This window comes from Talpa europaea (genome assembly GCF_964194135.1).
Source record: "Talpa europaea genome assembly, chromosome: 16".
In the NCBI taxonomy this organism is placed as follows: Eukaryota; Metazoa; Chordata; class Mammalia; order Eulipotyphla; family Talpidae; genus Talpa; species Talpa europaea.
The window spans coordinates 45,340,789-45,354,529 of NC_140084.1; the positions used below are offsets into that span (position 1 = coordinate 45,340,789).

Below are 13,741 nucleotides of genomic sequence, written 5' to 3' on the forward strand. Positions count from 1 at the left end.
GGGTGGAGTGGGGAGAAATTAGTGTTGGGTGGGGGGTGGAGTGGGGACCTGTGTATATTTCTGGGTATATCTGTCACTGGGAGGCAGGTTGGGGTTCAGGTTCCAAAAAAACTAAGGCACTGTAAAAAAATGCAGGGGAGACTGAGCTGTCCTCAAAGGGATCCAAGTGGAGGTTCAGCACAGTCTGTCTTTGGCTGTGTGGCGGAAATGGGGGCATCTTGCAGCATGCTTCGCTGCCTGGAGCACCCCTGTGCTGCTGTCCAGGTGTCTGGGCCGACCTGGTGCTGATTCCTGCGCTCTGACCTGAGACCTCTGGGTTCTGAGCTGTGATGTTGCTTCCAAGCTGGGATCTCTGGGGTCTTGGTTCAGGGTCGGGGCCTCTGGGTTCTGAGCACCAGCGAGGACAGACCGCTGGGAGACAGGCCCGTGGAGGGATGACTGAGGTCCAGGTCCAGGAGAGGGAGGCACGTGTCAGAACACAGTTTGAGCTGCACCTTTATTGGAGGGGGAGGCCCTGGGGTTTTTGATGGGGAGGGGCGGGAGATGGGGCCTCACTGGCGGTAGTGGGGCCAATCCTGGATGATTTCGTAGAGCCGATCCCCTGGAGAGAGCGTCTCTTGAACATCCCTGTGGCCTCTGACCTCGTAGTTGGGGAGCAGGGTTCCCCTAGCCACCCCACAGGCCAGCAGACTCTGGGCTGCCCGGATTGCCCGGGGTGGTGGTGTCCGCTCTGGGGAGGCAAGAAGCAGGAGTGAGGCTGGGGCTTTCGGGAAAGGGCTAGGGATTCCAGCAGGCCCCAGAGGGTGCAGACCCCGGCTGCCACTCCTTAGCTGTGACTGGCTCCCTGTGCCTGTTTCCTTGTCTGTGAGAGGGGAGAATAATGGCATCCCCCCCCCCCCGCCTCCCGGGGATGATAGAAGAGGGTTCATTTTGTAAACCCGGCAGAATGTGGATGGGTGTCTGGGGCAGTTAGTTGTTAGGATTATGACTTATTTTCCCTCCTCTGCTCCCAGACCCCAGGGTCCTCCCCACCCTAGCTGCCATTATGCCAAACACTGCTTTGGCATCTGGGGCCACCTGAGCACTTTTCTGTTGATGAACTAATTCCCACCCTTGGGTTGAAAATGGTCATCATCTAAAGGGGAGCACTGGGCTCAGAAAAGCAGTCCTGCATTCAAGGTCACCAAGCTGGTAGGTGGCAGGGCCCCTCACAGCCACCCACCCTGCTATGCCACACCCAGGCCCCATGTCAGCCCCGCTCCCCACCAGCTGGACAGCCACGTACCCATGTAGTTTCCCATGAAGGTGATGCCGATGGACATGGGGTTCCAGGAGGCACCTGAGTGGGCACCTATGGTGTCCCAGCCCCGGCCCTCGTACACCAGCCCGTCTTCTCCGATCAGGAAGCTGTGTGGGTAGTGAGGGGGCCTTGATGAGGGAGGAGACTCTCCCCTCCTCCACCTCACCTCTCCCCATCCTTACCTACCATTCATTATTTCCCCAGCCTCCCTCTTAACCACTAATCTTCCACAGTAACCATGACGTGGCCACTGCCACGTGCCAGGCACAGCCCTGATGCATCTTTTCTCATCCCCACAGTAATCCCGTTAGTCACTAGTGTCCCCACTCTGTAGACAGGGAACCAGAGAGGTGGAGACACCGGCCCATGGTCACACAGTCAGTCAGGGACAGAGTCAGGATTTTCACCCAGGTCTCCGTGAAACCCCCCAACACAAGCTTGCCCCTTGCTTTCTCTAGGCCTCCTGGGAGGATTCCTTCAGCCCTTGATTTCCTTTATCTTCATCTGTATCCTCCCAGGCAGTCACCATTGTTATCTCCACTTTAAGCTGAGGTAGGCAAGAGTTAGAAAAGGGATGATTTGGGGCCTACCTGGTGGTGCAAGGGGTTAAGTCTCAGCACACCAAGCCATCAGCAGCCACTGCAGCATGAGTTCAATCCCCGGCTAGGGAGGTACCCACATGGCACAGCAGACCTCTCCTGTCTCGCCCGCTGCTCCCCTCAGCAGTGTATTTCAGTAGATCTGCCTGTTCTGCTCCCCACTCTGTCTCTGGTGAATCCTCTCACCCCTGCATCTCTGGCCTACACCTTAGGTCTTGTATGCATAAATATATTTTAAAAATCTTTAGAAAAAGGAATGATTTGCGCAAGGTCACGTCCCAGAGTCTTCTGCCTCTCAGACATCCACTCAGAAGCTCTTATGCCTCCGAACCACCTGCTTCCTGCCTCCTGTCCCTGCGGGTGTGCACTCAGGGGATGGGATCAGGGATATAGCAAGCCCTAGAGCTCCAGCATTTGCCTCTGAGATTCCCATCCTGACCCCAGGTCCTTAAAACTCACTCATCTGACATGTCCTGATGGAGGAAGTCTGACTTGACACAGTGGAATTAACCGGAGGATAGGTATCTGAGAGCTGTGGTCTGCAGCTGCAGCCCCCCCCCCCCCCCCCCCCCGGCTCATAGGTGCACCAGCCATGCACAGGATGTTTACGCTTTTGCATCTTGGGTCCCACGTCTGCCACTTAGGGAGCCCGACTCAGAATCTGGCTCTGAGACGAGTTTTGTAGTGAGCGACTACCAGGACTGGGCGCTGCCACAGCCTCCCCGCTGATGGCGTTCCCTGTTTATTTGTTAAATGGCGTCAGCTGACTTGTAATTAAAACTTCTACACCCAGGTGGGGACAGCCAGGATCCCCCTTTCACGGTGAAGACATTGAGGCTCAGCGAGTACGCAAGGTGACAGAAAGGTGATCCTGGATCAGACTGAAAGCTAAAATCTGAGAAGCGAGTTTGCTTCCCTGTAGGGCGATGGAGGCCAGAAGCTGTGAGCCCAGCCTGTGGTCTTCACAGCTTCCTGGAATCAGCCAGAATCAGGGCTCCTCACTCTTGGAAACAAAACCTTGACCTTGGAACCTCTGAATGATCAAATCTTCAGGGGCAAGAGCTGGGGCTATCCTGGAGGCGTCTAGATTTCTTAAGAAAGCTCTCCGGTTCCTGGGCCTCACCTTGCCCCACTGATGCATTCACTAAGGGTGGGACCTGGGAGCTTGCATTTCCAGCAAGGTGATTTTCTGGTGCTTTCCGAGGCTTGAGAACGAATAGAACCTGAGAACCCCCATGGCTAGGGGGCCATGGATCCCAGAAGCAATTCCAGTGAATCCGTGTCTCTGATTCTGCCCTTATTCCCTTCAGTCTGCCCTCCCCACAGCAGTCAGAGGGGGTGTCTTATCCCCTAGAAGCTCACACCCCTCTGTGGCACCTGGCTTTCCCGAGTGGAACCAAGGGCCTCTCCATGGCCCACAACTCTCTGCATGACCTGGCCCTGCCACCTCCTGGTTTCACATCTGTCCCCTAGCTCCCCACTGCACCTCACATCCTGCCATACACCCCTCTGCTGGCTATACTATTTCCTCAGTGTCCCCCCCTTATCCCCCAGCCATCTCTGAGCCACTGTAGCAGAGACGTGGAGACCGCCCCTCACCTCACTCTGCCAACGGAGCCCCGCTTCTGGGCCCCTGTGTTCCTTATCCCCATTGCTTCACCACCGGAAACCGACCCGTGACTTTGGTCTTTCCCATCTGTTTCTCCCAGCGGGCCCTTATATCCCATTAGGCCCCACTGGCGCTGCTCGTGGCCGAGTCCCCATCCCTGTATCTGGCACCTGGCCTGGCACATAGTAGGTACCCAGTGGCAATAGTCTGGATTTTTGGTATCCAACCCCGTGGCAACAGCGTCCTAAGAGATTTGCATGTGTTGGCTGGTCCAGTCAAGCGGCTCCCACCCCACTGGCTTTGCTGAGGAGGAAGGTGAGGGCGAAGCTGGGAGACGGTGAGTCTCCTGGCCCCTCTCAGCCAGCCAGGAGCGGGATGGGGACGGGCACCTGGTCGGTGGTTCATCAGTCTGGTTTTCTGCCTGCTGACGGAGGCCCCAGACTCTGCAGGAGCCCCCGTGTAGAGGACCCCTCCTGCCTGTTGCCCAGTCTTGGCACAGACTTAGGCTTGAGCCCTCCTTCGCCCCCTTCTCCCTAGCTCAGGGCCCTCCCCGCACTCGCACTCCAGTCGGGGGCCCCAGCCTTCCCCTCCACACTCACTTGTAGCCCACGTCGCACCAGCCCAGGGTGCGTGTGTGGTAGTGCTGCACGTTCCGCACCTGCTGCAGGCAGGAGGCCGGGGTGTCGCAGCTGCGGCCCGCGGTGTGCGACACCACGACATAGCGCACCGGCAGTGTCAGATTCTTGTAGCACTCGGATGCCGGGGCCCTCCACTCTCTCCGCGGCACCACGGGGGCGCAGCAGTTGGGCGACTTGCCTTGCTGTCCGAGCGCGGGGCCGGTGATGAGGGCCAGAAGGGCCCAGGTGAGCCGCACACGGAGGCCGAACATGGCGGGTGGGGCAGGCAGGAGTCCAGGAGATCGAGTCTGGCCCTGCCTTTATCTCCTGGGCCCGAGCAGTGGGAAGATCTTACTTCACTCCCTAACGGGACTTCCTGCGTGGGTCACAGGGAACCCCAAACTCTGCTTCCTTCTCTGGTGGGACCTGAACAGGATGCGGTGCGGTCACGCTGGCCAAGGTGTGGAGGAGGAAGCGCGTGAGAGAATCAAGGGGCCCCTTATCCAACCGAGTGGGGGGCAGGGGCGCACAGGCCCCTGGACACTTCAGCCCTGTGGTTTCTGGAAGTCTCAGGGTCTGGATCCCTGCCCTACTTTGTCTCTTCTCTTAATGGGGCATTGGGCAACTCACCAGGAACCTAACAGGGAGCCAGGAGGAGCTGGGAGGGGCTGTGGGGGGTGGGGGTGAGGGGCTGGCAGGGCCTCTTCTTCCTTCTTCCTGCAGGGTCTGAGACAATAAAGGCTCCGCTTTTAAAATCACTTCTCTTTGGCCCAAGCCCGATGTTATTTAACCCTTGCAGCAAACTGAAGAGGTGAGTATTGGGAACCCAATTCACAGTAGAGTACACTGAGGCTGGCATCAGGGAAAGTCACTGCTGGGACTGGCAAAGAGCAGAGCTTGGATTCAAAGCCTCCCTGCCCGCCTTGGAATCCTGGCCACGCCCATGTGTAAGCTCTGGCTCCTGGCTTCATATTCCTGTGCCTCTGTTTTCCCCACGCACAAAACAAGGGTGATTGTAAAATAAAGGACCCAACTCCTCTGGTGGATGCGGGATTAAATGAGTTCACAGGGGTCGAGTCCTTAAAAGATGGTTGGCTCATGGCTCCATGTAAGTGCCACCGGGTCTGGAACTTAAATCTTGGGAGAAAGCAACGTGCTTTATGTGGGTGCTTCTGGCAGCTCTGTCCTGCACGGGAGGGAAGCCAAGGTCCAGAGAGGCACAGCTGTTTGCCCAGGGTCACTCAGTGACTGGGGATCAATCATTGGGGTGCAGACTCCCTGGACCTCTGCCTTTCCACTCCTGCCTGGAGTACCATGGTGATTTCGGGGTACACTGCCCGGTCTGGTTGTCCTCCTGTCCTTTCAGTACTGAATTTCAAAAAAATATTACAAAAATAACACATGCTTGCTGTAACAAGTTGAATTGACTACGGTCAAGGTGACTAATTGAATGTTAGTCACCTGTGTCCCTACCTGAGGTCATCAAGGAAGACAGTGTGGGATATCCACCATATTTCCCATGCTCAGGTAGATCACGTTTAAACTCATGATTTTGTTAATGGAACCTGGTGGCTCTAAGTGCTTTTCATCAATTAACTCATTATCATATGCTCCCAACAGGTTTGTGAGGTAGATGCTATTTGTACCCCCCTTTTATAGTTGGGGACACTGAGGCACAGAGTGGTTAGCCCATGTAGGGAGAAGGTGAGGATGCTGGGGTTTAGAAACAGCCTTTGTGACTCCAAAAATTAAGGTCTAAACCATATTCTGTTTCTACAAACATATAAGGAGATATTAAAACAGTAACAAACCTATGTGTATAGATCTGCTTTTTGTCACCTAATGATTCATGTACATCGCTCCAAGACAATACATTTAATTCTGATTTAGTTTCCACACTAGTTGCCTATTTCGTGAGTATGTTCACCATTCTGATACAATCTCTTTTTTTGAGCCTTTCATTTCTCTACCCCCAATACTGCACAAAATATTATCCAACAGACATCTTTACATACTGCAGTATTTATAAATTACAAATATAGATTTGCTAGGCATAGGTCAGATATATTTGATTGATATTACATTATTTCCTCCAAATTGCTCTTTAAATATTTTCTCCATTAATGTAATGTTCCTACTCACCCCAAAAATGGATGTTATCATTTCTTTCTTCAATATATGGGTAGAAAATAAAATCTCTTTGTAGTTTTATTTTTCTCTCTTTGTAACTTTGACATTTTGACACTCAGGAGATTGAGTACTGTTTCTGTTTCCTGACTACTTGGGTTTGTCATTTGCCGTTGTCTTCTGACAATTGTCTGTTCCTCTCCGTGGCCTATTTAAAAAAAATGCAAAGGTTGTTTGCCTTTTTATTGTCAATTTGCAAAATGAAGAGAACCGTCTCATAACTGAACTTGTTCAATTGTGGGGCATGTACATTTGTATATGTCGGTTCTTTTAAAAAGCATTAAAGAATAAAACATAGAAAAGTATTCAAGGGCCTCCCCGGTGGCGCAGCGGTTGAGCGCTGGGTTGCGAAGCTGCCCGCGGCCTCTGCAGCGCCGCTTCGATCCCCGGCTGCTCCCGGCCACTGGAGGAGGGTCCCACATGGCGCGCAGACCTCTCCTGCCGCCCGCTGCTCCCCTCAGCAGTGTACTTCGGTCCTTCTGCCTGCTCTGCTCCCCGCTCTGGCTCTGGTGAATTCTCTCACCCTCCCGTGCTTCTGACTGTACCCAGTGCTTGTATAAACAAAACAAACAAACAGACAAATAAATAAATAAATAAAACATGCCTCTATTAAAAAAAAAAGTATTCAAATGCCTTTTTTTTTTTTTTTATAGAGGCATGCTTTATTTATTTGTTTGCTGGTTTGTTTGTTTGTTTTGTTTATACAAGCACTGGGTACAGTCAGAAGCGCGGGAGGGTGAGAGAATTCACCAGAGCCAGAGCGGGGAGCAGAGCAGGCAGAAGGACCGAAGTACACTGCTGAGGGGAGCAGCGGGCGGCAGGAGAGGTCTGCGCGCCATATGGGACCCTCCTCCGGTGGCCGGGGAGCAGCCGGGGATCGAACCAGCCGCGGGCAGCTTCGCAACCCAGCGCTCAACCGCTGCGCCACCGGGGAGGCCCTCAAATGCCTTTTTAATAAATAGTTTGCTTTTGGGCCTTCCTGGTGGCATAGGCAGTTAAGCGCAGCGCTGTGAGGCTGTCCACAGCCTCTGCAGCGCCTGTTCTATCCCTGCCGGCCTAGGAGCAACCCACATGGTGCGTCTCCTGTCTCACCCGCTGCTCCCCTCAGCAGTTTATTTCGTCAGTCTGCCTGTTCTGTTCCCTGCTCTGTGTCTGGTGGATCCTCTCACCCTCCCATGCATCTGGACTGTACCCCGGCTCTTGTATAAATAAATCTTAAAAAAAAAAAGTAAAATAAATAGTTTGCTTTTATAGAGTTAACAAAATAGAGTGGAGAGCTCTTTGAGTTTTTCACATGCGGAATACACCATGTATCCAGCATCCAGATCAGGAAATAGATTGAAAATTTTAATAGCTATTACCCAGTACCATTCCAAAAACAGTTTTCTTATTTATTTCCCCCCCAGCAGTGTGATCCATTTTAAAATGCTTTACCCATTCAAGGAATGGAGTCTCTTTATGGTTTCATTTACATTTCCTTGAACATCAAAGATGTGATTGTCTTTTTACCTATTTCCGGCCGCTTTTACCCATCTTCTGGAACTGGCTATTCAACTCTCTTAACCACTTTCCTGTTGGGTTGTTGTAGAAGAAGGATGTTAACCCAATGTCTGTCAAATGTGATGCAAGTCTATTCCTCCAGCTTATTTAAAAATATTTTGTGATTCCCTGTTTCTGTCATAAGAAGAATCTTTCCACACCAAGATTATCAAACTCTATTTTCAGGGCCTCCCTGGTGGCGCAAGGGGTTAAGACGCAACCCATGAGGCTATCCACAACCACTGTATCACAAATTTGATTCCGGCCAGGGAGCAACCCACATGGCGCAGCAGACCTCTTCTGTCTCCCCGCTGCTCCCCTCAGCAGTGTACTTCAGTCAATCTGCCTGTTCTGTTCCCCGCTCTGTCTCTGGTGAATCATCTCACCCCCCGCACCTCTGGCCTACACCCTGGTGCTTGAATGCATAAATAAATAAATCTTTAAAAAAAAAACAAGCCTATTTTCAAGTACTATTACTACCTTGTCTTACTTTTGGACCTTGACCTTGGCTAGAATTTATATTACAGATAGAATGATGTAGGGGTCTAACTTTGTTTTCAAGCGATCAGCCATTTGTCTCTGTACCTCTTATTAAATAGTTGGATTCAGTTTTAAACTCCAGCCCTGCCACTAATTAGCCGGTGCCCTTAGAGTCCCACATCATTGACCACTTCCTTTTTGAAATGCCCACATCTCTTAGCTTCTGTGTCATCAGACTGTCTTGATTTTCCTTCCGCCTCTCTGACTGATCTTTGGTTCTCTTGCAGACTCTTCTGGACTAGCACACTGTATTCTCTCTGCCTGATGACTGTACCCAGATAATGGCTTCAACCATCAGCGATATGCAAATGACCCAGAATTTTACATCCAGCCCAGAGCTCTCAGCTGAATTCTGGAACTGAGTCTCCACCTGCCCATTTGCCATCTCCACTTGGGTGTTCCCCAGACCCTGCACACGCACGATTTCCAGATGGTTCCTGACTTACTCCTCCAAAAGGGACCCTCCTCCAGGAGCCTGTCTCAGGGAGTGACAGGCTTCGTCCCAGTCAGGAAAGCCGTACATCTGAGCATGGTCCTGGACCAGCCTCTGCTCTCCCGCTGGGTCTGGGACCCGAAGGATGCCCAGCACACAGCCGGTGCTCAATTTGTAGTTACTGACTGATGGGGTGAAGCTCCAGCCGGCCCTCCATCACGCCGCCTTCCCTCCTAAAGATCCTATGAATTAGAGCGTTCCTGCCTATTTCCACTCTCTCCATCCAGCTGCAGTCTGCCCCCAGCTGGATTTGGCGCCCACCTCCTCAGTGACTCCCAATGGGCACCCTGGACCCTGGGAGGCCACAGCTCAGATCTGATCCCGCCTTTCCTGAAAGTCACCTCAAAAAGGAGTCACTTTTTTCCTAGGATGAGGTGCAAGCTGCTCATGGAGATCGACAGTATCCCTCCAGCCCTCTTCCTGGGGGTTCCAGACCCTGCCCTTCTTGCTGCCCTGGAAGGTGCTTGACTGGTGGACCCCCAGGGGACTTTACAGGCCATGTGCAAGTTTTAAATAGAGGAAGCTTCAAAATTCAGGAACTTTGTACTTTGCCTTTAAGATTACAAAGCACACAGCTACCGTGGTGTAAAAAGGCAGGAATATTTGTACATCGGATACTTGCACAATACTAAGAATGTAATCATTGGCCAAGAGGGATGAAGTCTTCCTGTTAGAATTTTATTTTGTGGCTTGTCAGCCGAAAATGGGACACGCCCATGATTGTCATATTGCCTTTTATAGTGAGACCGTATAACTCGTGTCTTTATTTTATTTTTTTAAAGACTTATTTATTTATTTATTATACAAGCACTGGGTACAGTCAGAAGCGCGGGAGGGTGAGAGAACTCACCAGAGCCAGAGTGGGGAGCAGAGCAGGCAGAAGCACCGAAGTACACTGCTGAGGGGAGCAGCGGGCGGCAGGAGAGGTCTGCGCGCCATGCGGGACCCTCCTTCAGTGGCTGGGGAGCAGCCGGGGATTGAACCGGCGCTGCAGAGGCTGCGGGCAGCTTCGCAACCCAGCGCTCAACTGCTGCGCCACCGGGGAGGCCCTCGTGTCTTTATTTCGAATGGAGGAAATGAGATTTATTCTCTGCATGTTTTAGGAAGCTGCATTTTTAAATATTTAATTCATCAGCTGCCTTTATTTGATCTTGTTATAATAATTCATTCAGCCAGTATAAAAACTCCTCAGATTCTCTTGCACGGAGCAAAAAATATTTGTTTCTTTTGTTCTATCAGCAATGACAGAAGACAAATCAAATGGTGATTACAGGAATGGACATGTATAAACACAACACAGAATCTTGGTTCTTTTCCTCGATACTCCCAGTCCTCAAATGCTCCCTCATCCTAATTGTCACTTCTGCTATTCTTCGGTCTCACCTCCTCAGAGGCGACAGATCTCCTTATTTGCTTTCTCCACATCATCTCCTCTCTTTCTTCGAATTCATCACAACTGTAGTTATTAGCTTCCCTGTGAACTGGGAGGGGGATTGGAGGGCAGGACTGGCCTCTGCCTTCTGTGTCTCTCTTTCCCAGGGGCGCCCCCAACACTGGCTGCCTCAGACTCCCCTCCAGCTGGAGCCCAGGCCTGGACTCAGGTCTTCATGAAATACACACAGACAGGCCCCAGGTGAGGACACAGAGGAGCTCCCAGACTCCAGAAGCTTCTAGAGTCCCTAACCACCCCCTCTTTACCTTCCCATGGCCCAGTGCTCTTTCAGGTTGTCCTGCCTCCCCATTCCCTGCCTCTGGCCGCCTCAGCGCTTCTGCCACCCACCTTTCCCCTGGTTCCCCTCTGTAGCTGCTGACACCCGCAGGGCTTTGCCTTCCCAGAGACCAGCTCCTCCTGGGACAGGGGAGCATCCAGATACCCGCCGTCCTGCTTTTCCTACCAGGTTCTCGGTGCCCCCCATTCTCTACAGCAGAGACCAGGTGACGTCACACAAAACCCCGGCATCATCAACTGCTCCAAGCTCGCTTTGCACTTCCCTGGCCTTGATAACCAAGAAGCCCTCCTGGTCTGGAATGTGGGCTCCAGTGACCCACTGAGGCCTGGACAGCCTGGTCTTCTGTTGCCACCTCTGCCCTGCAGGGTGATGAGCAAAACCCATCTCACCTGATGCCCTGACCCCTGGGAGCTGCCTGACAGCTGTCCCGACCCTGGGTCCCCTCAGACACTGACACACAATCCTGACAGCAGTGTGTGCGCGTGCAAACACACAAACACACACACACACAGAGCCCACTTCTTAGCATCCACATCAAGTTGTCTGATAGTGATAGAGGTGGGGTTTGGTGAGCAGGGACCTTGGGTTACCTCTGAGCAGTTCAGCAGAGTTCGCCATTCCGTGGCTCGTGGCAAGTTTACCACAGACACAAAAAGGTTAGGCTTGTCAGAGAAAAGGGAGGGAGAAGAAGACTGCTTTCTGCCTGGGCAGAAATTGTACTGATAGAGGGCCTCCCCTGGTGGTGCAGCGGTTGAGCACTAGCCTGCGAAGCTGCCCGCAGCCTCTGCAGCGCTGGTTCGATCCCTGGCCACCGCCGAGGGTCCCACATGGTGAGCAGACCTCTCCTGCCAGGCCCGCTGCTCCCCTCAGCAGTGTATTTCATCAGTCTGCCTGTTCTGCTCCCCGCTCTGTCTCTGGTAAATTCTCTCACCCTCCCATGCTTCTGACTGTACCCAGTGCTTCTATAAATAAATAAACAAATCTTTAAAAAAAAAAAAGAAAAAGAAAAAGAAGATTAAAAAAAAAGAAGAAATTGTACTGATAGAGGGTCCTTTTTTTGGGGAGGGCTTCCTCCTTTGTGGAATTTTTATCTACTGTCAAATTGCTTACTTCTGGGGTGTGACTAGGTGGACTTGTAAGGACGGGGATTCTCTACAATGGCCTCGGCTCCATAGCTGCGTTGGTCCGCACGCCCGACATTTCTAGAGCAGTCAGTCGTGACCCGAGAGCGCGGGTCTAGGATATTTCTTTTCAATATCCGGTTTCATGACCATGTTAATCATCTCCACCCACACCTCCAGTTTCTCTTCTTGTAATGCCTCCATCCACAATTAAAAAAAAATCTAAACCTCCAACACACATGTGCTGGTGGCACCTGTGTCCGGGGTCTGACTGGAAATTCTCCAACAACTCAAAGTCAAGGTAACTCCTGGTTTGGGGTCCTTGTCTGTGGGGTACCCTGGATAGATTCCATTTGTACTGCGGAGTGGCAGGAACCTTCATTCCCAGTGCAGAGGTGAGGGTGCAGGGCAGCTCTGGGTGCTGGGGGACCCGCCCTGCTGTGGTGGCCTCCAGCGCTGGCTGGGGATCCTCTATTGAAAGAGGTTGGGGTGGTTTCTTTTCCCTGTGGCTCTTCCTGCTACTGAGGCTCAGGGATGCACCTGCCCCAGGAGTCAGGGCAGAGGCTTCTGCCCACAGATTCACGCTGGGCTCTGGGGGGGGTGGGGGTGGGGGGACTACGACACAGGCCCCTCCTCCCAGGGAGCCGTGCATACCTGACATTCTTCTGACACTGGGAAGCCCCACCACATTCCTGTCTGTTCCTGAAAGGAGCTTCCTGAGGCCATGTGGAGACAACACCCAGGAGAAAGTTCCCCCCTCTGGTCACCTGGTGCTCAGGGGAAGCTGTGAGAGGGGAGCCAAGGAGCAGGTCTCCTGATTCACACCCCAGGAGCTCAGGGCTGCCTCCTGGCCTGGCCCATTGGACCCTCTCCCGGGTGTCTGTTCAAGCAGCTTCAAGTCCACGTTGCCCCCATCCTTGGCCTAAGGGCTGAGCCTGGGCTGGAGAGGAGCCCGCTGGGTGTGGGGACCCTGGGGCTGCTGCAGCCTCTGGAGGAACTGAAGCCTGTCCTTTGCAGGGTCCTGCTCTCCTGAGACTGGGGAGGAAAGATAAGAGGTGGGGGGGGTTCCCCAGGTGCCCTGCTTCCAGGCCACCCCAGCATCCTTGTCCCATCCAGGACTAGGAACAGGTGTGTCCCAGGCAGCCCTGTCCCTGTCCTCCCGGGTCCCAGAGAGGCCAGACTCGACCCCACAGACACTGCCCTGAATCACAGCTCAGGCTGAAGGTGTAGAGGCGCCAGTTCGGAATTCTTCACAATGGGGAGCAGTGCCCTCTGTTGCCTCCCAGGGAGCCTGCCCAGCAGCAGACAGGTGACAGGTGACAGCAGACACTGCCAAGCGTGACATCATGATGCTCCCCAAGCTGAGGGGTGCAGCTTCAGGCCCTGAGAAGCAGGGGACTCTGTTGGCATCCTGGGGTGTAGGGCCTGGTAAGGGTGAGGTGGGCTGGTGGCAGGTTTGAACTGCCTTCTGCTGGGGTGGGGATGGGGGGTGTGGGCTTCTCATAGGGCAGTGGGCTGAGTCAGGGGCTCCAGAGGCTTCAGGGCCACTCATGGAAACGCAGCCTCCCCTTCCCCAGGCGGAGGCACTGGGGCTGGGCCCAGTTTGGGGAACCCTTTGACAAAGTGCAGCATGAGACTCTACCTGGGGCCAGTGACCCCAGAGCCTACTCCCTGTGAGTCAGGGCTGCACGGTGCTGGCTTTCTGCCCTGGCCACCAATCTTCTCCCCTTTTTACCAGGTTCTGACTCAACAGTCCACTCAGGCCCCCAGGTCCTGGATCCAGCAAGGACCCAGCATTCCCCCTGCAGAGGCCACGCCCTGCCCTGCGTGGAAACTGCTCCTCCTTGCAGCTGGCTAGCATCCTGGCCCACCTCACCTGTTTCTGCAGAGCCCGGGGACTTGGTGCTGGTGCCGGCTCTACCTTGTGCTCCGCAGGAAGCACCGGGGGCCTAGGATGTGAGAGCTGAACCCGTTTTTGGGAGACATGACTGAGCAGTTCAGGGACA

General features: G+C 53.3%; 1 protein-coding gene across 1 annotated transcript; it reads right to left on the reverse strand.

The window, feature by feature from the left end:
• Positions 1-542: 542 nt before the first annotated feature.
• On the reverse strand, positions 543-4,420 carry PGLYRP1 (peptidoglycan recognition protein 1). Its single transcript, XM_084257606.1, has 3 exons — positions 4,108-4,420; positions 1,286-1,407; positions 543-730 (listed from the first exon to the last, which is right to left on the reverse strand). The coding sequence occupies exons 1-3, from the start codon at positions 4,395-4,397 to the stop codon at positions 552-554; spliced, it is 591 nt and encodes a 196-aa protein (XP_084113732.1). The 5' UTR covers positions 4,398-4,420; the 3' UTR covers positions 543-551.
• Between the last annotated feature and the right edge of the window lie 9,321 nt (positions 4,421-13,741).

What these genes read in the sequence shown, in the direction of transcription:
- PGLYRP1 (XM_084257606.1), bottom strand. Translation starts at nt 4,397, where the DNA reads ATGTTCGGCCTCCGTGTGCGGCTCACCTGGGCCCTTCTGGCCCTCATC. An exon ending in TGGTGCGACGTGGGCTACAA is followed by an intron (nt 1,408 to 4,107) that starts GTGAGTGTGGAG and finishes CTACCCACACAG; the next exon opens with CTTCCTGATCGGAGAAGACG. An exon ending in CTTCATGGGAAACTACATGG is followed by an intron (nt 731 to 1,285) that starts GTACGTGGCTGT and finishes TTGCCTCCCCAG; the next exon opens with AGCGGACACCACCACCCCGG.